At 47.3% G+C, this 24,137-nt stretch overlaps 1 protein-coding gene across 1 annotated transcript in view; it reads right to left on the bottom strand.

Annotated features, from left to right (window-relative positions):
- The window catches only part of myo16 (myosin XVI), a 99,942-nt gene that overhangs the window by 10,080 nt on the left and 65,725 nt on the right, over positions 1-24,137 (bottom strand). Inside the window, 11 exon segments of the mRNA XM_036540092.1 lie at positions 105-424; positions 2,550-2,796; positions 3,724-3,820; positions 7,579-7,681; positions 11,910-12,115; positions 13,380-13,451; positions 15,080-15,252; positions 16,754-16,829; positions 17,262-17,462; positions 17,976-18,128; positions 22,531-22,603. Of these exon segments, the coding sequence (XP_036395985.1) occupies positions 105-424; positions 2,550-2,796; positions 3,724-3,820; positions 7,579-7,681; positions 11,910-12,115; positions 13,380-13,451; positions 15,080-15,252; positions 16,754-16,829; positions 17,262-17,462; positions 17,976-18,128; positions 22,531-22,603 (1,721 nt within the window).

Below are 24,137 nucleotides of genomic sequence, written 5' to 3'. Positions count from 1 at the left end.
TTAAGCATCTTGCTCTTGGTTAAAGGTGAGAGAGGGGAGTGGGGTGGTTGGGGGAGTGGGAGGGGGAGGGGAATGTGGGGAGTGGACTTTGGGAGAGCACTGACCATCCACGGGGGTCTCCTTCAGCCCGACGGCCAGGCAGGCGCTCACGGCCTCGTAGGAGGCGCTTAGCCTGGTGTTGGGGTCCCTCTTTGGTTTGGGCGGGGGCTGCTTCCGCGGTGATGGTAGGCCGCTGCCCCCTCCCTCGTCGCTGGGCACCACTGGCTCCCGGGAGGCTGGTCTGGTCGGCGGCCCCGCGGCTGAATGTACCAAGTTCTCCACGGCCAGGGGGATGGGCACGGAGCTGGAGCGGAACTGCTTGAGAGTCCGGCCTCCGCCCCCACCCCCGCCACCGTCGTTAACCTTCCCGCCCTTGTCTAGAACCCTGGGAAGACAAAACGACGCCCCTATGCATCATTCAAAAGGGCAATAATGAGGCTGTTCACGCAGGCAAAATTAAGCTTCTCACCTCCCTCTCACTGTTCTTCACTACAGTTTTATACCACAAGCACCCTCTCCATCTCCCAGACGTCTGACGTGGTCATTTGGGTCTCATCACCACCACACAAGGTAGACATTCATTAAACTTGTCTTTTAGTCAAATGTGACCTTAAGTTCACATTTTGAAACATGCTGTTATTACACAGCAGATTGAGATTTGTGAATCCCCTACATTTTTTCAGCCCCCAGCCCTTAATGTTAATCACTGCAAACACCCGACCACAAATAGCTTATTTAAAGTATTAATTGTTTAGGTCTAATCTCTCTCCTCTGATGCTATAATATGATATGCGTTCTCAGGGTGATATCTGCCTCTTAATCTGGGAGGACCATCTGTTGTTTATTTTTGGGGGGAGGGAGGGTTTAAACCTAAAGAGGTTTCTGACAGAGGGCAGCCATAATCCATCCTGCCGCACGATCTTGACTGTGAGTGTCTGCACCCCTACCCCCATGCTGAAACTACACCCCTTTAGCTGATTACTACTGGTGCTTAGAATTAGCAGGCATACACATAGTCTGTGGTTAGTGAGAATGGGCAATTGATTCTGTGTGATGTCAGCGAGGGAGGGGGTGGTGATTCAGCCGCACCTCTCCCTGCCATACCCCATCCTTCTCCATCATGCCCCACCCCCACTATACCTGCCCCCTCCCTGTCATGGGTCACCTCTCCCCTAATACACCAACCCTCCCTGTCCTGGTTCACCCCTCCCTGTAATACACCACCCCTCCCTGTCCTGCCCTGTCCCTCCCTGTCATACCCCATCCTTCCCCATCATGCCCCACCCCCACTATACCCGCCCCCTCCCTGTCATGGGTCACCTCTCCCCTAATACCCCACCCCTCCCTGTCCTGGTTCACCCCTCCCTGTAATACCCCACCCCTCCCTGTCCTGCCCTGTCCCTCCCTTTCATACCCGACCCCCTCCCTGTCCCCGATGTTGGTGGGGAGAGAGGAAGGGCAGCTGTTCCCTCGGGCGGGAGGTGGGAGTGGCACAGGGAAATGGAAAAGCCGTGTGCGCAGCGGGAGCTCTGACAGGCCCCTCTGTGCTTAATTGCGTTCTCTCTGGCGGGACGGCGCACCGCTGCCTCGGCGAATGAGCAGCTCCCGGCTAATTAACTCGTTTGAGGAGGAACAAATAAACCAGCCTGAAAACAGCGCCCCCCCCCGCCCCGCCGCCCCGCCACCCTGCCGCCGCACTCAGAGAATAACCCCCGTGTCCCGCGGCGTGCTTTTACTCTGTGCGCGTGGGGTGCCGTTCTCCCCCGGAGCAGAGAGACCTTCATTAGGGAAACACGGTCCGGAAAACTGTGCTGGCAAAATTAAAAATGCAGATGGTGTTGCCTGTTATCAAAGAGTCAATTACAGTACAACAAGCAATTAAATCCAAATCGAAGGAACGCAAATGAACTCGTTGATGCTGCTCAGCGGTGAAAAAACCACTCACGGTGCAAGTTAAAATGCACACTGAAATGACCCAGAGGGCGAAACAAACAAATTAGTGTGCAATGGGTGTGATCAAACCTCTAATTATTCTTATCATACTCACACATGTTTGCCTTACTGTTTGTTGAAGTGAACGGCATTTATCCCTGATTAATGACTGTTGTAATAAATGCCAGTGTCCTCAGAAGCCAAAGTTGCATTGCTCCCTGGGATAACCTCTCACACAAAATGGGCCTTCACTGTCAAGAATGCACACACACACACACACACACACACACACACACACACAAGCACAGATTCACTCACCCATGCACATACAAAAACATACATTTACACACAGAAGAACATAGGAGCACACCCAAACACCACATGACATGATCTGAAAGTAGAGAGGAAACATTTCTTAGATAGCAAGGGGAGAATCCATTTGGCCACATACTAAATGGCACATTAATGGCAGTGATTTCTCCAGTTGAGATCGCCTTCTCCTCCCTGGGTTTGGTTTCAAGTCTGCTACAGCAGTGCTGCAACACTGTGCTGGTGATATGCGGGTGGAGCTTCCTCACCTCTTCGGTGGCTCGTCCTCCTTGCCCAGGGGCTCCGGCCTCTCTGTGAGGTGCATGCTGTTGAGCTGGTTGCGCTTGCGGTCGTTCTCACGGGCGATGTCAGAGGCATTCTGGATGACCAGGCTATCGTAGGCCTGCAGCCCCAGGTCCTCCAGGCCCTGGAGGAAGCCCTGGACGCTATTGAGCTCCTGCTGCTGGTTGTTTGCCCTCCGCTGCCGACGCCTCCTAACCAGCCAGCCCCGCACCACTGTCACAATACAGATAGAGCTCAATACCACTGTCACAATACAGACACAGCTCAACAGCACTGTCACAATACAGACAGCCCCGTACCACTGTCACAATACAGATACAGCTCAACAGCACTGTCACAATACAGACAGCCCCGCACCACTGTCACAATACAGATACAGCTCAATACCACTGTCACAATACAGACACAGCTCAACAGCACTGTCACAATACAGATACAGCTCAATACCACTGTCCCAATACAGATACAGCTCAACAGCACTGTCACAATACAGACAGCCCCGTACCACTGTCACAATACAGATACAGTTCAACACCACTGTCACAATACAGACAGCCCCGCACCACTGTCACAATACAGATACAATACAGGTCAACACCACTGTCACAATACAGATGCAGCCTAATAACACTGTCACAACACAGATACAGCACAATACATTTACATTTTACATTACATTTATTCATTTAGCAGACGCTTTTATCCAAAGCGACTTACATAGGTTACAGTTCTTTACAATGTTATCCATTTATACAGCTGGATATTTTACTGAGACAATTGTGGGTTAAGTACCTTGCCCAAGGGTACAGCAGCAGTGTCTCAGCGGGGATCGAACCGGCAACCTTTCGGTTACGAGTCCTGCTCCTTAACCACTATGCTACACTGCCGCCCACTGTCACAATACAGATACAGCCCAACAGCACTATCACAATAGAGATAGAACACAATACCACTTTCACAATAGAGATATAGCCCAGTACCACTGTCATAATGCAGACACAGCTCAATATACTGGGGTGTATTATAGACTAATAGCACTGTCACAACACAGACAGAGCCTTTTATAACAGCGGAGTGTGTAGGGGATGCTTATAGCATACTACCTTTCAGGCAGGTGAAAATATTGCGCTGCAGCTTTACCTTTCTGGCTGATGACAATTTTGCGGTGCAGCTGGTGGCAGCGGTCACTGAGATGGTCAGCTTGCCAGTACCTCAGAAACACCTTGGAGTGGCCCATCTGCCAACCAGCACATGGTGGAGAGGGGTCAGGGAAAAGAGAGAGAGAGGACTGAGCATGCTCACTTTCACACACTGTTTCATAGGATTGGAGCAAGAATGAACTCACACGGTACAGTACAGACTTTTTTTTCACAGCATCAGGAGATGACTGAGTAGAAATAGAACAGTCTGTTCTTTTCAGCCTTCTGGGCATGCTGTCAGGGCCTGAGGTGAGACAGAGGGGAGATCTCTGTGTGTGGGGTGTGTTATTGGGGATGCCAGGACTGGTGGGGAAGTATTAGTGGCTTTTCTCTGCCCCTGCGAGTGAGATGGGTATTGGTCAGGGTTAGGAGGAGGAGGTGGTGACCTGGATATAGGGCTCTGAGCATCCCCCTGACCATGGAAATTTGGGGGTTTAACATGCACCCAGTCCAGACTAAAGACTCTTAAGAATGGTACCTGCCACACCTTTCTCATCAATTATATGCACTGAAAACTGCCCATTATTTTCAATGACGATTTTTCAATGAATGAATTCAGTTTCCATTCATTTCCTCAAGTGACTGAGTTGACACAGAATTGACTCCAGCTCTGCTTGGTGCCCAGCAGTGGAAGCAATGAATTGTGGGTAATGTGCCGGTGGCTGTGAGTGTAGCCTGGGTCAGGAGAAGCTGAATCACTGTGTATCTGCATCAATGCTCCAGTCGCTACATATCTCTGCTGCACTGCTCTATAGTACTGCCAGGAGGATAACCAGGATGTGTTATAGAGGGGTTTGGGTGTGTTGTAAAGCTCTGGGTGTGATGTACAGGGGCTTGAGTGCGTTGTACACAGTTCTGGGTGCATTATACAGGGGTTTGGATGTGTACAAGATGCTGGGGTGTGCTGGAAATGTGAACAACAGGCAAGCAGTTAGTTTACTCTGCACTGTGGGGGGTCTGGTATCTGTGGGGGAAGGGTCACCATGTGTACCCCAAAATATGGGCATGGTGTCCACCCACTCCTTCAGAGGAGTGACACCCCATTCATCTCCCAGCTGTCTGTGTGCAAGAATGTGTCTGGAGGACCAAAAGAGGGTGACGGAGGGGCTGGGGGGGGGGGGGGGGTGCTCCTCTGAGGTCACAGCCTCAGACACAACAACAGCAGGAGTTTAGGGGGGCCCAGACGGAACGGGAGAAGAGTCATGTGTGTACCCCACAATGACAGGAGGACTGGACCCCACAACATTTATCTGAAGAAGTCTGGAAAAGTATTCCCACGCAGAGAAAAGAATGGTGGAACCAGAGAGGGCAGAGGGGGTCAGAGTGGAGAGGGGAGAGAGAGTGAGCCCACTCCCTCTACAGGCCCAGACTGAAAAAGAGCAACTGAGCTCTGGTGCCACTTGAACCGGGAAGACTAGCTCTCTCTAAAATAAAAGCCCTGCTGAGCAACCAGCTCTCCCAAGACAAGGACCCCTCAGCCAACTGGCTCTGAGGCCAGTTTAATGGAACCAAATCAAAACCAATGAGCCACAACCAAACCACGAAAAATTCCCAAAACAATAATTAAAACAATAGATCTTGATTTGAAAAACAAATACACTGAAAATAAGAAAAATGAACTGGACTGGCAAAACAATCTTCAGTGCTATCAGTAGTTAAACAGAGGAATTCATTTGGTGGCATACCTGAAAACAGAGAATTCTAAAGAAAGAGAAATTCTAACAAAGTACAGACTGACCACAGCCTGAAATTGAGAGAGGCAGATACTTGGCTGAAATCTTGGCTGCCCAGAGAACAAAGACAGTGCAGTCACTGAAAGCTGCAACAGACTGAGACTGGGATTCACTTCCTGTTATCTTGCTCAAAATATAAAATAATTCCCACAATTTGACCCTCCTTCCCAAAACACAATAACTTCCTATCCTATTGCTAGAGGATGAAAGAACAATTAATCTGGCAGCTAAATATGTAACATCCTGCCATATCCTGAGGGACGGTGGGTAAGGGCATAAACTAATGAAAAACAATTCATAGATTTTGTGAGGGCAAATATGCAGTATGTATATGAGTGTGTTTTTATGTGTATACATATGCATACATGTATGTATATGCACGTGCATGCAAGTATGTATATGTGGGCATATGGATATATAAATACTATATATTGCAGTGTAATATATACAGTACTTATTACAAATATAATTAATACATCTATATTTGTAACCTTTTTTGTGCTTTTCATGCCAATAAAGTTCCATTTGAATTTGAGTGAGAGGGAGGAGAGAAAGGGTTGATAAGAGGGGAGATTTTGAACTGAATGATTTTGGGTTGATTTTGAGTAAATTTTGAATGTGAATTTGAGAGTGTGGTGAGGGGGGAAGAGAGGTGTGGTGAGGGGGGAAGAGAGGTTTGGTGAGGGGGGAAGAGAGGTTTGGTGAGGGGGGAAGAGAGGTGTGGTGAGGGGGGAAGAGAGTGAAAGGGAGAGGAGAGAGAACAGATGGGATCAGTGAGAGCGGGGAGAGGGAAGATGACAATGGTCCTTTTTAGGGAAATTTCTGTATTCCATTACTGGCAACTATCCAAGGACCCAGATCAGATTAATTAAGCAAGTATGATTATGGTAAGTAGGCTAAGAGCACTGAATGTGCAGAAAAGCTAACATTTGCAGAATAATGTCAGTGGGAATTTGTAGCTCAGCTTCATGCATATAATTAGGAGCAGTTATCTAACATTGCATGACAGGTAAAGCTAGCCTGATGTGGATTATTCCTTCAGTGCCCTGCTGATGCAACCTGATAATGTGAGGGCTGGGATGTAGGGATATCAATGCACAGAAGGCCTGCTCATAATCTCTCAATGTAACTCAGACTAGCCAATCAGACATCAGAGGTGCTACATTCATCCTAAACTTTATCTGGGCTGATTATATGACTGGAGAGAGAGGAAGAAAGAAAGGGAGAGGAATAATGTGGGAGAAAAAGAGGTAGACACACATGGAGAGGAACACAGAGAAGGATTAAGTAGGGGAGAGAGAGAGAGATAGGGAGATGGAGAGAAAGAGAGAGAAATGGAGAGGGAGAGAGAAAATGAGCAAGAGAGATAGAGAGGGGGAAGGACAGAGAAAGTGGGAGAGAGAGAAAGAACAGGAAATAAGAATGGAGAGTGGGTTCTATTAAAGTGCACTTGTTTTTTGGATCACTGCCGATGTGGAGCAGACTGAGACAGTCAGAGCTCTGGGATCTGGGACACGGCAGGGCTCTTTTCTGTTAGTAAGACCTCCGATACCGCTCTGCCTTGTGAGCAGCCTGTTTGTGTAGTAAGAGCCCCTGAGCTCACAGAGGGAAAAATCTATTCACAGAGGTCGAAGTATGCACTGTACCCACTCTACACACCATGTACTAAGGCATAAAACCATACAGAGAACTTGTAGTGTAGTGTAGGATGGATCAAATGGGGCTTCACTCCGTGCTCCACCTCCTGAACCTCTGATTGGCTCCGCTTTGGAAAGTGGGCTGTTGTCATAATCTCATGTGCAAAAACCTCTCTATCTGCATGGATCAATGTCATACTTGAACAAGTGCATATGTGTGATCTCATTCTCTCTGTATGGGTGCTAGTTGCTGCATGTGTAAAAGTTCGGGGATCCGGCTCAATGCGGCTGTGCTTTTGGTGTATTTCCTTGCAGGTAAATTCCACTCGAGGGGGAAACTTTAGAGTGATGCTCCAGTGTAATCTCTGGCCATACGGTGAGGGGAGACTGTGGCACTGCGCTGCAGCTGGTTAGGTCGTCACTCACCTGCCACCCTTGGAGCTGGCATTTCTGGAGAACGTGACGGCACTTCTCCTCCGGTGACAGCTTCCTGTGGCCTGCCAGTGTGGTTTCAGCCAGTTCCCTGTATCTGATGGGGCAGAGAGATGAGGACACAGGAAATAGTCACGCTTCTCAGTTTGAATGGACCTTCCGATTTAACAGCTGGGCAGAACAGGTCAAACATAATGATGCAACGGTTCAGGAAAAGAAATAAGCAAGGAGAATGGATTCATGTTCAGGGCAGACTGGGAAACCGTTGAAGTGATCCTTGCTGACCTGCTGACTCCTTTGCTGTTGTATTTCTTTGTCTCCAGGCACATTATTGACTCTTAAACTGCTCTTTTGTGCACTGTGGAGCAAGGGCAATCATTTCCTCTGAGCCAGTCACCAATCCACTGAGTTCCCAAACACCCCCCCCCCCCCCCCCCCCCCGACACAGGATTGACGGTAGGCGCATGCTGTCTTCATCACTGTTGAGTCAAGGGGAAGGACTTCAACGTGACACACATCCAAGGGCAGGGAGGGATGCGTGTCATGATGAAATCCTTCCCCCGACCCAACAGAGGACAAAGTGCACTAAAGACAGACTGGTACACATCTGCTTCCTTCGCTGTTGTTGGTAATGAGCAAGGGGATATCTGAACAAGTCACAGCACACGCTCCAACCAAATGGCTTTCAACAACAACAATTCAGTCCAAGCTGGTGACAGGATTTCAGATGTCTTTCTGTTAGGCATGCAGCTACCTCTCCATATGATCACCTGCTAATTACCTGGCCTATTAATTACATTACCCCAGGGACAGATTTCCTCATTCATTCTGGTGCTGGAGGCTGTACAAAGGATATGGGCACTCTTTCGATTAAACTCCCTGAACAATGCCATTGGGATCCTAATTGCCTATACAGAGACACAGACACATGTGCTCAGACTTCCTGATTGGGGGTTTAGCTAATTATGCTTCTCTTTGCTGTCCACGGCTTCACTCTAAACTCCACTGCACAAAAGCACAGGAGGTGCGTGTGGATTCCGAAGGTGGCACTGCAGTGCTAGGGATTAAGGAATGAGAACTGTAAACCAGTACATCACAGGTTTGAATTTTCAGTGGTTCAGTGATGTTGCATTATACCCTTCAGTGAGGTGTGTAAATGGAACTTCTATAGCACAGGTGTATAAAACGTAACCTGTGTATCATATACTGTAAACGGTGGTTCTGGCACAGTGGTGTAGAATGCTGGAGACCAGAATCTTGTACTGCGAAACCCAGAGGCCGTTCAGCATTTCACCAAGAGTATCAAGTGTCACATGGTTTTTGATTTGCAGAACTGAATCATCTCTGACCTACACCCCACCCTCCTCTGTATGGTAATGAGAAGGCACTGAACAGACTCTGGAGGGTCGTAAAACATCAATGAACCCCCTGAATCAGTGACCTCTCACATGCATAAAACTATCAATGTCCTGAAATTTTGCGAGTCCCTTGGGGGTTGGGTCACATGGTCATGAGGAGGTAACGTTGCCGTGGTGATAAAGAGCATAAACAGGGCCAGAAGACCATGCCACCCCTTTCACTCTTGGAGAAGACTTCCATAAATATATCTGGATTACTTTCTGCTCCTTTATGTTCCTCCATCGATTGGGATCAGACACCACAGGTGATGTTAATAAGCTATCTGGAAGAATGAACAACCCGCTATGGAAAAAGTAGACGTGAACACTAAGTCTCCTATTAGATATGAGTGTCACTGATTCAGCAACAGTGAAGAACAATCCCTGACATGCCAGCCTTCAGCATGCCTAGAGGGTGGGAAGATTCAGTCCCAGCATGCACATCCACATCAGTCTGCTACAAACTGCTGCCCTGTTCCCTACCACTACACCACACTGCTGCTCCTTACCACTACACCACACTGCTGCTCCTTACCACTACACCATGCTGCTGCCCTGCTCCTTACCACTACACCACACTGCTGCTCCTTACCATACACCACACTGCTGCTCCTTACCATACACCACACTGCTGCTCCTTACCATACACCACACTGCTGCCCTGAGTTTGGAGGTTTCTGAGTACTGCATTGTGTTTCCCTTTTTCCATTTCCAAAAAAACACATTTCCCTTAGGTGCAGAGAAGACGAGGGCGTGTGGCCTGAAAGGCCCCTTTGTTCCCCATGAGGTGCTTCTCGTTACAGAAAATGTGACGCTTTGTACAAAATAAACACGGGCCTGGTGTGAGCGCTTTCGGCTCGGTGCGCTGGACACGCGTGACTCAATGCGGCATTTGTGTACATCTGCTTTCTTCCTCTCCAGGTCTGCGCTACAGCAGTGAGAGTGCGGCACAGCCTAAAGTCCACTGGAGTATAACAACCTCTCACTATACCCTGCTATACCACCCATGTCCCTCAAACTCCCTACTCCAGGCTCATATGCGTGTTGTGTATTTTTCATGTAGCTGCACTGCCATTTGCCCTGGGAATGCTGGGACACTTGGGGAAATGCAGAAGGTCTTAGGGGAAGGACGTGTAGGAGAGGAGGAGAAAGTGGCAGAGAACCTATTCCCCTACAGGGGGTGCTGTGTTACTCCCCTGCAATACCTCTGTGGCGTTATCGTCTGCGCCCGATCTAAATCACTGCGTGTTTTCAGTCCGCCATGATTAATAGCGGCCTAAACTGACGGTCTGCCTCCAGGGAGCACAGACAACAGGCCATGCAAATCACAATGGATTTCAAGCCTCCTCCAATAAGAGTATTTCCATCACAATGAGCTGTTGTGCTTTGGGGGGGGGGGGCGCTCTGCTTCGAGTCAGGCTGTGTAAACCCCACGCTCACCTCTCCTCCCCTCCCCCCACCTCTTTCACCCACAGTGGGAGTGGGAGGTCACCTCAAACCCTGCCCCTTTTTCCACATGCTTTACAGACAGTCACTGACATCCCCACAGGCGTTTTCCATGTCCGTGATTTTGGGGACTGACGGGAGCCAGGGACAGCAAGATCCAGGACATTTACTCCACCGTACTGTGGACCTTTACACACCACGTGACCCCCGGCATCTTTATCTCCTGCCTGGAGATGCAAGGGCCGCTTTCCCTCCCCCATCACCGTGGACATGGCCGGGGCGAACTCGACCCTTTTGAGGGGGGAGAATGCACCCTCAGTAATGGATCCTGTCAGAGGCCCGCGAGTGTCCCCGCTCCCGAAATCCTGAGACGATTATCTGCCATTCTCCTTTTCGTGTCATCGTGACATGCATGTCAGTCTTTGTACTGTGTGTTCAGAGGAAATGGGATTGGCTCAGTCCTTTAGTGTCATTCCTTCAAAATGTGTGGTGAGGAACATCAAGTTCTTCTCACATTTTCCCCTGTCAGTACGGTGAGAAATTAAGAAGAGATGCTAGTGGAGGGGGGAGGGGTGATAAGTTAGCCCTTGTCCCCTTACTCTAATGTACTGTGCTGAGAAGGGACTGAAGGTGCTATATAAATTGAGCACATTGTCATTATCATTACCTGTTCACATTATCTTTACCGCTGTTCCCAAAAAGCATTAAGGTTCTTGGTGTCACAGAGTGCCTGTGAGCCGCAGATCAGGGTGACCTGACCGAGGAACAGCGTGATGCTTTTTCTTCCTACCCCTCCCAGCATTCAGCTCTTAGCTGCTAATAGTGAGGATTTCAAATCTGCAGCAGTTACTTTTCCACAGACTCCAGCTCTCATTTACACAGGCTTCAGGAAGTCTACTACAGCATCTATTCATCTATATGTAGCTTTTATCAAATTCATTCGCTTGGGGCTTTAAATGCAATTGATAATCTCAACAAGAAGTCAGCCATTTAAAAACAGGACCCATATTTCACCTGCACCAAATGAGTAAGGGGCGCACGGGTTCCAACTTAAGACTGCCAAGCCTATTAAATGTGAGGCATCCAAATGCAGAACAAATCTCTGGAATGCATCTGAAGAAGACAAGATGAATTTCTAATCAACAGTACATACTTGCTTGTTCTGTTTAGAGCAGTGACCACATAGATCCTACAAACTAGTATATTGCATGGCTCTTTTACACTTGTCTTTTGTGCACTTTGTTCTCTGTGTAGTTGACATCTGTGTCAACCACAAGCCAATCCAGACTATATTAAGATTAGTGGACCTGTGCTGCACCCAACAATCAGCTGTATCACTACATATTCATGAGTTTGGATATTAGTAACATGAGCTGGGGTGGCTGGGGGTGTGTCAGGGTGCCGGGAGATGTAAAAGCTGTTATTCCGAAGCAGCTGTCCTCTGAATGCAGGGGGGAGGGGCGGTGGTGTTGGGGTACGCACCGGGCCAGGAAGCGGGCGAAGGGGAGCCGGACCGGGTACCCGTAGCGGATCATCCTCACCATCTCCAGGACCCCTACGTACTGCAGCTGGGCGGAGACACGGGCGCTGTCGAAAGAGTCGGGCCGCCCGGAGCCGTTCGGCCGCACGCACTGCACGAAGTGAGGGGTGCAGAGCTGCAGCTTGCTGGTGATTTCACAGAGAGAATTCTGGGAAAAAAGACCCGGGGTTAAAACCTGAGGGATGCAGTTAGCCGGCCCTCACCTCAACATTGGAATAGGCAAAGGATAGAGACTTCAGCAAAACTTCAGTCCATTTATCAGTTAAGGCCGTGCTTTCAGCTGCATAGCACACCCAGCCTTACATGTGGCTCTGATTCATTACAAACAGCAAACAGCTCTGAACCATCTCCAGGCAATAACAATCTGGTGTTTGTTGTTGATTTGGACCACGCTGCGGGTATCTGCTTGCTGCAATCTTTCCTGTACTGGAAAACCCCGCCCCTCCATCTGGGTGACTGACAACGGCCTGATGATGTCACAGTCACGCATGAGGCAACACTGGTGAGCTGAGCCCTGGGGGGAAGGGCGCGCCGCTTTGGAGTCAGCAGGGACAAATGTGTGACCCAGGTGCGGCATTTACGCCATGTTGTACAAAAAACAGCAAATCAATGACACGAACCCTACTTCTCCTGAAGTTTCCCAATGAAAGACAGCCTCAGGCTGGATTTAGCTCTTCCAGTTTATGAATCTTTATTTCATTTATTATACCCTCAAAGATATTTTTATTCAAACAAGTAATATGTTGTGTCTGCTAATTGAGTTTGTTTTGCCTTGTGTTCCTCGTTTGTGTGGCTCTCCACGGACTTCCATAAAGCTCTCTCAGAGGCATTTGGTAGAAACCCTCCCTTGATTTGGATTGCGCCATCCATGTATTCTTGATGAGGCTGCGGTGGCTGTGATGGGGTAGTTTTGTGGAGCAGTATAAGTGCACTTAAAGACAACAGACACTGACACAGTGGGGTGCAAGACAAGTGTGCGCACTACCACAGTCTGCGTGTTACACGGCCTGCTCATGTTACATTATGCTGGGTGAAAGCACACACATCATGTAATGCCTACATGATACTCTCATCATGTCTGACTGCATTTTTTTGAATGTCAAATTGTCCAGCCTAAATACACACACACACACACACACACACACATACACACAGACACACACACGCACCGCATTTACCCTTGGCTTATGCGCACAGTAATAAAGTCCATGTTACTGAACTTCACAAATTCACACGATTGAAGATCATTACTTTACTGTGCAGTGCTTTCAAAAATGTCCTGTGACAAATACATTTTGACTGACAGATTGATTAATGCATTGATTGATTGATCGATGGACAGATGTATGGATTGGTGTGCCTCTCGGGCCCGTCCTCAGACCCTGAGGGGTACGGTTGGATTCCGCGCTCACCCTGAGTTGGACAGCCACCGTCGCGGGTCCACACCGCTCGGTTCTCTGCAGGAGTGAGGCAGCACCTTTCCTCTTCAGGGGACAGGGCGTCACACAGGAGGGGTTTGGGAAACATTGAGAAAATCAGTTTTCAACACAGCTGCATGACATGTGAACTGCTTTAACTCCCAAATTAACAGAATTTAATCAACATTTAAAAAAAAAAAAAAAAAAAAAATATATATATATATATATATATATATATATATATATATATTTAAATGGAAACTCCATTTGTTCTGAAATGGGCCACATGTCCTCTTCTAGTGTTACAGAGCGCAAGTTAGATAGGAACAAGTGAATAGGGTCCTACATGCTGTGCAGCACTTGATTCATGTGCATGTGTGTGCGTGTGTATATGTGTGTCCTGTTACTGCATAGCCTGTACTGTCCCTGTCACATTGTTTATGCTCTACTAAGGACTGCAGTGTCCTGCCTATAGTATCTTCACTCACAGATCCTCCATTTTGGCTCCTGTATCTGCAGTTTCAAAGCAAATGGCTTTCCGGGGTGGCCTAATCTAAGCCTACACATGCTAAAGACAACAGGTCTGCAATCTGTCAATAGGGTGTGCTCTACTTTCTTGAGTCTTGAAGACTGATTTGAGTTACAGGAAAAGTAAGGTGCAAGCACTTTTTCCCCTGAGCCACTGATCCTTGATCAGAGTCAACATATTACCCTACAAGGTTGGGGTAATGGCTGGGGGTGGGCAAGCTGATCTTTGATCTTTTATCAGTGGAATAATGTATGTACAGGTGCAGAAAATAGGAACATTGTGCTTTTATGCCATCCTAGAGGCCCTCTTCTATAAACAAGTAGGGATCTGGGACTGAGGCTTTACCCCTCTACTGTCTGATTAGATTAAGATTACAAAAGATTACAAAATGTTACCATCACGTTGCCCCTTGCTTAATCACTTACTCAGATTACAATTACTCAGAACATAACATTTAACAATGTTATGTCATACATGTTACCATAATACAATAACACAATGACGCTTACATAAATTCATCGCTTTGTGGTTGTCAATAAAATCCGCTCAATAAGGGTAATCTTGTGATTTGTGCCCTAAGACAGTTACATAAGGGGTGGTTATTAAACACAGTTGCTTGGAGGCGGCCATATGATTGACACGGAATTGCTGTGGCCTGGCTTTGGTGACTAATATGGAGGGGAAAAGACCAGCAGCATGTGTCAACTCAGCCAGACTGCATGAGTGTCAGTGAGTAGGGTTGTGCGCTCTGATTGGGAGTCCACACTGAGGCTGATGGAAATCCATGGAAGATTTGTTAGAGGTAGCCTGCTAATTGAATTTGGTTCTCTCAGAGTAACTAGATATAGATAAATATGGATGTACATGTACATTTTAGGCTCCCTGATATCGGCCCCATGTCTGTATCCATCTTTGATCCATTTCAAAAACACCACACACACCCACACACACACACACACACACACACACACACACACACACACACACACACACACACTAGTACCAGCAATAAAACAAACAAATGCAATAATCAGCCATCTGATCACCCATCTCTCCCCTCCTCTCAGATCTACAAGAGACTCCATAACAAACAGGCCCATGATCGTCACAGGTCATGCTTTACAAGGAAACCCCATTTATGTGCGTTCTCAGCAGGAAACAGTACCTTACTCAATTCCAGACACTTCTTTGGTTCCGGGCCAGTGGCAGGCGATGTCATTTTGGGGAGCAGCAGGGCGGCTTTGGGTCCACGCAGCTTGAGGTGGTGGGGGGGGACCAGCGACCCGGTCTGCGTCAGTTTGGACTGGAACACTTGACGGATGACAACATTCTCGCTGGCTGTGCAGAGAAAGGGGGCGAACAGTAGGTTGAGGGGCCACTTCAGGTGTGAGGCTTCTTTCTGTGTGCCCCTTCCAGAACAATAAGATGACTGAGGGATGGACGCACTAGTCTTCCTGTGAGGCAACAGCACTGCTAAAAAGGGCCCCCCGCCACTCAGGAGTGGCCAATGAGACCCTCACTGTGCCAATGCAGGAATAATGGGCACCAACATGCATGCCAATGAACCAGCTAAGAGAGAAGGGAAACTAATGGAGATACACATGTTGGTGCTAATTAATTGAGGCGCCTATAGCTGAAAGTTAAAAATAACAGACTGACGCATATTAGGAATGAAATAAAAGGTTCGTTTAGTGATTAACCTCACAACTATTACAATATATTAAACACCAGCAGTACATTACATTATTGTCATTTAGCAGACACTTCTATATACAGAGCAACTTACATAGGTTACAGTTTCTTACATGTTATCCATTCATACAGCTGGATTTTTACTGAGGCAATCGTGGGTTAAATACCTTGCCAAAGAGTACAACTGCAGTGCTCTAGCAGGGAATCAAACCAGTGAACAGGTTACAAGCCCTGCTCTACGCTACACTATGCTACACTGCTACACTGCAGTAATTGTCTCTTCATGTTAAAATCCCCTCCATAAACTGGCTTTCGAAGCATTGCAGATACTCTCACGATAACCGCCATGAAGCGGCTTTCAGGCCACGCCCCTCTGTCATCGTCTCCTGAAGCCTCCGCGCTCGGTCTCCGCTGTGCGGCAGCCTGCTCCTAGCGCTGTCTGTGCCATCAATCTCTGTCTCCCTCAGCCTCAATTAAGGTACGAGTAACCAGCCGGGCGGCGGCACGCACGAGACATAAAAGCCAATTACGCGGAGGCTAGGTGATGGAGCAGCGCGCGCTATTAATGAGGAGATTATACGTCCCTGTCATGGAAACTACACCCGGCAATTAACATCAGCGGTGCTCTGTGCGTACAGTCAAATAATAACCGCATACGCTTGGGACTGTTGTGACACGGATGCACTTAAACAGGGTATGCACAGGAACGAATCAACAGGGTTAAAATAGGAGCTGCTACACACTATGCAGTTAAAAGAAGCGTGCAATTACGGCGTGAGCAGACATACTGAGTTGACTGCACTCTCCATTTTTAACATGTACGGCCTACACATAAGGCCGTGTTTGCCAAAAGGCCACTCTTGAATATGTTCTGAAGCAAACACAAAATTAACAATAAAGAAACAAATAAATAAACACTTCTAAAAAACTGTGCACTTAACCAGTATATGCACATAGCAGGTGTTGTTGAAGTCAGTGAAATAAAAATGGGACCAGCTGCTCTGTGCAATAAACAGAGTATGCAGTTATCCTATATGCAGGGAGTTGACTGGATTTTGCAGTCCTTTCCAATTGCTGTATGAAGTACAATAATGTTTGCAGGCCACTCAGAAACACACCAGGTGAGGAGTATAAAGTAAGGACTCACATTTCATGACAAAGAGGATGTTTTGAGGCAGGACATCCCTGTTTCTCTCCAGCGATCCTGTGAGGTCATAGGTCATCTAGCCAGTCAGGAGACAGATACATAAGTCATGCGATGACGCATTCATGTTAAGCCCCTTCCATATACCAGCAGGTCTGCTGCCTGGTGTCTGTCAATGTGATGGCAGTATGGGGCCTAATGCAAGTGAGATAATATGCAACCTTCACAACCACAGCCAAAGAGGTCATGTGTTAAAAATCTAGTGGGTGAATAATTCCTTAAACAGCAGCTGCAATACTAATACATGCAAGGCAAATTACACTATGGATTTACAGCCATACAGTTATGTTATAGGAGTAAAATAAGTTTAATGAAAATAACAGCCCATTCAGTTGAAATAGGCTATAGTCCATAACCTGAACAATGTGAAATAACTTGGTCTTTATTGTCTTTGCTATGAGGACTCATCCTCCTTGTCCTTTGGATAATCAGTTGCTCATTTTTGACTTACTTTGCCTGCATAGTGCATAACTGTGAAAGAGGGCCCCTGATCCTGGGGTGGAGGGTTGCCGTTGCCATCCTTGGTTGTCAGGGAGATGCTGTTGGCGTTAGTTGCGTCCAGCTGGGTCTGAAGTTTCTTGTAGAGGTTCTGTTCAGCTGGACGTAGGGCCTGGCTCTCCTCGTCCAGAGCCAAGAGCAGACCTTGCGGCTTCTGAGGAGTCACAGTAGAGTAACAGCGGGTCATGAGGTCACAAGGGCATATATCAAACAGTCACACAGCGATGTAAGATACAGTCACACAGCCATATAGCAAATAGTCACACAGCGATGTAGGAAACAGTCACACAAGTGTGTGGTTTCACATATATTTGACAAAGTGTCTATGCGTTACAATTGAATTTCAAATTATTGCATACTTTGCTTTATTTCATGATATCCACCAGATCCTGTTAAATCCTAATGACTGGATTTACTCCTGTTACATGCATAGTCTGGCTACGTGCGTAATGTCAGAATAGTCCTGGACCCATGCAGTTAGCAGGGGTTGAATGTATGAGCACTGTCTGACTGCTCTGAAACTAACCCATATGTCTGTACAGGCAAGACAGACAAATATATTGTCTGGTTGTAGAATACACTCATTCATGGGAGTCACAGATTTTGTGAGACCAATTGCTGTCTCCCTGCAACTCCCCTGTGAACCCCTGACGCTTATAAAAGGTACCTGGAAGAAGAAGTCCAGCACGGCAGACTGGTTGCCGGGAGAATGTAGCGTTTCCATGGTGACTCCATCCTGCAGACATTCTGTCTGCTCCTGCTGGAACAGCACCTCTGTAACAAACTGATGGATCCTTTCGCTGGTCATGTTGATGCAGAGCTGTACAGACAAAACACACATACGCACACGCACGCACGCACGCACGCACACACACACACACACACACACACACACACACACACACACACACACACACACACACGAATCAGTCCTAGTACCAGCAATAAAACAAACAAGTAACCAGCCATCTAGTAAGCCACCTGTCCCCTGCTCTCAGATCTACAAGAGACTCGTTAACAAACAGGCCACGGATCATCACTGGTCGTGCTCCACAAGGAAAGACACACACACACACACACACACGTGTGCATGCAAACATGCATGTATGCATTGTTGCCTGTCTTACACATTACTTTTACATGACCAGCTGTGTGCCTCCATACCCATGGACTTCATATTATTTTACAGTACTCCTAATACTACCTGTGTGTCTGTGAGGTACAGAGGAGAGCTGGCCATTACCACAACAACAAATCTGCTAATGGATAGACAAGAAAGAAACATGATTTCCTCCAGTTCACTGAATTAGTTTTTTTTTTTTCCTTTTTATGTGTGAGTCAAGCCCCTTCATTGATCTGCTCAAAAGTAGTTCACATTAACTCATGTACCCACAGTGGATGACTGCCTACTGAATCACCTCTGACCTCGAGAAGCTGGAACGATTTCCTTCCACATCACGCCTCACCCCTCTGTATGTCCCCTGTCCTGTCTGTGACAGGAGGACCCAAGTCTCTGTCTCACATTGCTCTACACAGGCCTACTGCCTACACCCTGTGCAGGCAGAGTCGGGGGGTTTGTCGGGGGGGGGAGGTTTCCAGGACATTATTGTGAGTGATTTCCTTTGATGGGTAATTGCAGAAGCCGTTAATGGGGGGGAGTCTTTATTGCAATCGTGGCAGATGTTAAGCTGAGTGAGATCACTCGCGCAAGACGAATTAGACTGACCTGGATTCACCTGCCGTAACAGGCTGAGAAGAGGGGGTGGGGAGAGGAGTACACACACACACACTCACATACACACACAATTCTCTGAGTCTCCGAATGTTATCAAAATTTTGGAGGACCCATGATCTAAACAGAAACATCAAAGCGAATATGACGGCTATGCGTGACTGTCACACCATTTCTAAACACTCAGACAGCTCTGTTTCAGACAAGCCCCAAACCCTCTCTTTCTGTGAAGTTACTTGAAGGAGACATCCCGAAACTGCAAGCTGTGCTATGGGCTATTCTGTAGCGTGTAGCAATGACAGTTCATGCAAAGCGTAGACAGCACATTTTGACATTGATCATATTTAGATGCATTAGAAGTTCTTAACATTTTGCCATATGTGTGGCTAGAAAGCTACTGAGTTCACTGTCCCTCTGCATGCTGGGTCCATTGGGTAGATTGTGCTCCACAGTTTGCATCAGAGCCATGCACCATTTTCACTGGTGAACTTTGCCATTTGTGTGCTGGCTTACCTTTCCAAAAATGAGTGCTAAACTCAATTTTAATATTATTTAATATTCTAATTATTAGTAGAAGCGCCAGTATTATTGTTGTTGTTGTTGTTGTCATCCTTATTATTATATAATCATTTCAATTGAATTGCGTTTCAAGGTGATATTTATCTGTTACATCATATGATTGGCCAGACTTGACCTTTAAGCAGTTCATTAACTAACATGGATATGGTTTTAGCATTAAAAACCACACACAAAATATAATTACAAAACGCTGATGACAGAATATCTATCCTTTACTCATATAGACCACATAAACTACACAAAAAAGCATATAAACAGAATGAGACAGGCTTGAAAATATTCTTGTTTGACTATGTGGTAATTCATAGAAAAAAATTCTCTTTGGAAAATGTATTCAAAGATCACAGTGGTATCCTTAAAGATTTTCCATGTATTTTAATGAGCGTTTTGTAAGGTTCAGTGCAGAAGAGCGCCTCAGCTGCAGCATATGGGAAGCCTAGCCTGGAGCCATCCCCTGGTACAGTACAAGGTCACAGCATGGGGCCAGTTCATTAAGAAACGTAGAAGAGACGACGCCCCGATACCACCGCAAATCCGTGTTCACATCTATAACGAGTCAGCCGCAGCCCTGTTTCAACAGTCACCCCGCAGCTATTTTCAGTGATGATGTTTGTTTTCCCTCACACCTTACAACTTCATTCTGCACATCTTAACGGGCCTAATAAGGTGATTAAAATGTTCTCTAATTAGTGAGTTGGTAATTGAGAAAGGATGCTGGGGGAATAGCTTTTTTTCTTGCATGGTGGAGGCGAATGGCTCTTCCATGTCTGCTCCGCCACTATGTGCAAGTTTCAGCGCAATTTGACAGTGCCAGAGATGATTAGACTCAGTGGTTTTAACTTTGTTTCAAGGTGGAGACGACTTCCTGAAGGTTTGACATTTGTGTTTTGGAGTTACATCAAGCAGTTAGTGGGTTCCCTTTTCTTTGGAGTGAATATTATAAATATTGTAAATTTAACACAGTGTTCAGATTAACGGTACCTGTGCCCCTGACACATTCGTGTTCTGCCAGTTGGGGGCACTGCCTGCCCTTTGCTGACTGTGATGGAGGAAGAGGAAGGGACGATTGGCTGAATGACTTCGTTGCAGTGTAAGTGGAGGTCACCATTCTCCAGAAGAGACTGCAACCAACACGGCATGACCCTGTTGGAACCTGGCGTTCACCAAACGAAGCCCTGCCAGGCATGGCAGAATGGCCACTGTGTCAGTCTGACTCACTGGCGTACCTGGGAAACTACCACATCCCGCAGTCAGACAGATCAGCGCGAGGCCTGGGAAAGGCACGCCGGCTGACATCCCACTGCCTCGCTTCCTCCTCGGGAGTCCCGGGGGAGCTTGGGTAAGCCTTTATCTCCTCCAGACCGGAGAAATTTACAGTGCCATCTCAGCACCGCCAATGAGGCTCACACACATGCTGCAGAGCTCGCGCTCACAAGCACGCTGCAGTGTGTCTAAGACTGCCACTGGAGGACCTCCTCATCACAGGAAGTAGATACAGAGAGGCAGTAAAAAGGCCTCTGTTACTCAGTGAGACGCAGTGATAGAGAGACAGCAAAGAGCATGTTTACAGTGAGTGTCAGGAATAGAGAGGGACAGCGAAGCTCATTTTTACACAGTAAGGTGCAGACATGGAGAGACAGTAAAAAGCCTAGTTACAGTGACAGTCAGTGATAGAGAGGGGCAGTAAAGATACTTTTTACACAGTAAGATGCAGAAATAGAGAGAGAGTAAAAAGCCTGGTTACAGTGAGAGTCAGCAAAAGATAGCAACCATTTACAGTGACATTCAGTGAGAGTGACCATGAATGATATTATTTATGGTGAGAGTCAGTGATGGAGAGACAGTAAAAGATCCTGTGTGCATTGATAGTCAGTGGCAGAGAAAGACCATGAAAGATCCTGTCTACAGCGAAAGGCATCTTGCCCAGCCCTGCGGTTTGGGATCAGACCTCATCAGGACTGATTTATGTGGTGATGAAACGGAGGACACCCAGACGCTCAGCAAATTAAACGGCATTACACCCAGCGCAGCACATAATCCTGCTTTATTGTTCCTGCGGCTGGGTTAGTGCTGAGGTAACGTGATTCAATCGCATGGAGTCAAATCCAGTTTGGCGCCGGGGACTCCACCGCGCCCTGTCTACAGTTCAGCTGAGGTGACAGCGGTGGCGTCGCCCGGGAGCTCCTGTGCGGAGCATGGAATCCTTGCGACTTTGGACATAAACCGGCTTCCCTTCCAAATCGTACCCGGCAGGGAAAAACCGACAGTGCTGCAACACCACAAACTACCGCAGGTGCGAAGTCTCAACAACCTCACAAGCTGAGCCCCCTGAGCTACTGTGTGGAAATAGAGAAGTGCAGAATGTTCCTGACATTTTTCAAACTTTCTGCGCACCTCTGAGCGGTAACATGAGGCATTGTAGAGTGTGGCTGTGTAAGGGATCGGAGCTTGATACCCTCTGCTGCCTTCCAGAGGAGCCCGCCAACCAAGATAAGGTCTTTACTCGCGCTCTGTCATAATGGATCAGGGGCATCGAGGGCTCGGCCTCTTCTGTCTCCGTAAATAACACAACGGCACGCTCTGCTACAACCAGCTTTGGGTAGCAAAAAGCTATTGCGTGCTCTGCCGTGGCGGATTATGGCTTAATGTCATCAAGCGCTATTCACAGACAACTGCACAATTTCAACAAAGAGCAGTGCTCTCGACAAAAAACACACACAAAAAACCTCAGTAAAACCACCCAGATTCTAGGGTGACATTCCACCTTCAAATAAATGCTATCAATGGACTTTGATGAAAATGCCAGACAGGGGGTCTGCATTAGGTTCAAGACATCATGATATAAAATTATTAACATATGACCAATAATGGAAATCTTTTTTTTTTTTTACATAAGACATCCATACGGTACCTGCTCAAAACAGTTCTTCTGAAGATCCTCAAATCCGAAGATGTCCAGAATTCCAATTTCCAGCATGGAGTCTCTGTGAATGAGACAGAAAAGGGGATTAGAGCAAGACTCCGGACGAGACATGGAGCGTTTGGAGGAGGAGGAAGTGTGTCAGGGAAGGCCCAAGGTTCGAAGGGGCTCCAGGAGCAAGCCCCGTCCCACCCCATTGGTCAGTTGTGTTCCATGCGTAAGGCTGAATGTGACTCAACACCACAGCGCCACCGTGTCATCTGCCACCTGGCTGAGCCGGTGAGTCGATGACAAACCTGAACGCCCATTGATCAGCAATAATTGCTTAATCAGTGTCGGTTTCCTTGCCCCGCCCACAAAAACAGCGATAAAAAAGGGCAACCAAACCTCTGATTAAGTCCAACAAGCCCATCTCTTTCCCAACATATTGATTACATGCCAGCACTGTAAAAACAGCGATGACGGATTTAGTAAATTCATTGGTATCACTATTGAACTGTGTCCCCTCCTGAAGCAGTGCATTTAGACTTGACTGGGGCCATTAACGAGCATAATGAGGGAGCAGTCACTGGCTCAGGGTTTCTAAACGCCCAAACTCCCATCTGCTGTTACACATCTGACATGCTGCAACACGTCTCACACTCATTATTCAGTACATTTCCACTGACTGACACACAGACACCAATGTACACAATGCACGGATTTACTGGCAGTCGTCGTGTTGGTCTGATTGTTTGAAATGGCTTCAGAAACTTCCAGAAAATCACTCTGCTCCTATGCAGGTGGCCCGAGGTTTGAAAAAGAACAGCAATTCATAGTGCGCATCTCCCTCATTTTAGCTCCTCTCTGTATGACCCAGGGAGCATTAATTGCATTTCACACTGACATTAAATCACAGGGGCCTAAGCGCGCTGATACGGTCAATATGTTAAGAAGTAGATGCAGTGTTAAAGGATTATGTAGGCTTTTGTGCGAATAAATATGGCTCTGTGTGTGTACGATTTCTGGTTGGCTTTTGGGCTTTGGCTACAGGGACTCCCATTGTTAATGTTCCCAGGCCTCAGGAATAATGGAGGCCTGGGCGGAGAGGCTGAGATCTCTGGTTTGCAGCACAGACCGCCTCACGGCTAGTGAGGCCTTGGTGATGGCAGCCATGATGAATGTGGCCTGCTTTAGCAACTGTTTGAAAATGCTCTAGCAATTCCTGATTGGTAGCCGCACAGTGGTTTGCTGTAATTGTTTCATAGTGCCGAAATATCTCTATTCCTCAGTGCCAAGTGACGAAGGAATGCTTTGAGCTGAGTGTTGGATGAGTATGCCCTGCATGAGTCCTCAGTGCCAGGTGCTGGTTGGGTCAAAGCTTGGTGTTGAATTAGTCCTCAGAACTGGGTTCTCAGTGATTAGTCAGTGGCAGCTTTACTATAATCGATCACTTTCTTATAGGAAAAACCAAATGATATTGTACCACTACTGTATGGTCCAGAAAAAAAATCAAATTTCTTACAATTTTCATTTACAATAAAGTCAGCTAGGCAAAGTCAGCTATTTCTCATCAGCCCCCTTTTGGTTCCTCCCTCCAGCCTATGGCACCAGCTCCC

Source organism: Megalops cyprinoides, chromosome 11 (genome assembly GCF_013368585.1).
Source record: "Megalops cyprinoides isolate fMegCyp1 chromosome 11, fMegCyp1.pri, whole genome shotgun sequence".
NCBI classification, from domain to species: Eukaryota; Metazoa; Chordata; class Actinopteri; order Elopiformes; family Megalopidae; genus Megalops; species Megalops cyprinoides.
The sequence above is the reverse complement of the archived record's forward strand: the minus strand, read 5'-3'. Positions and strand labels throughout refer to the sequence as shown.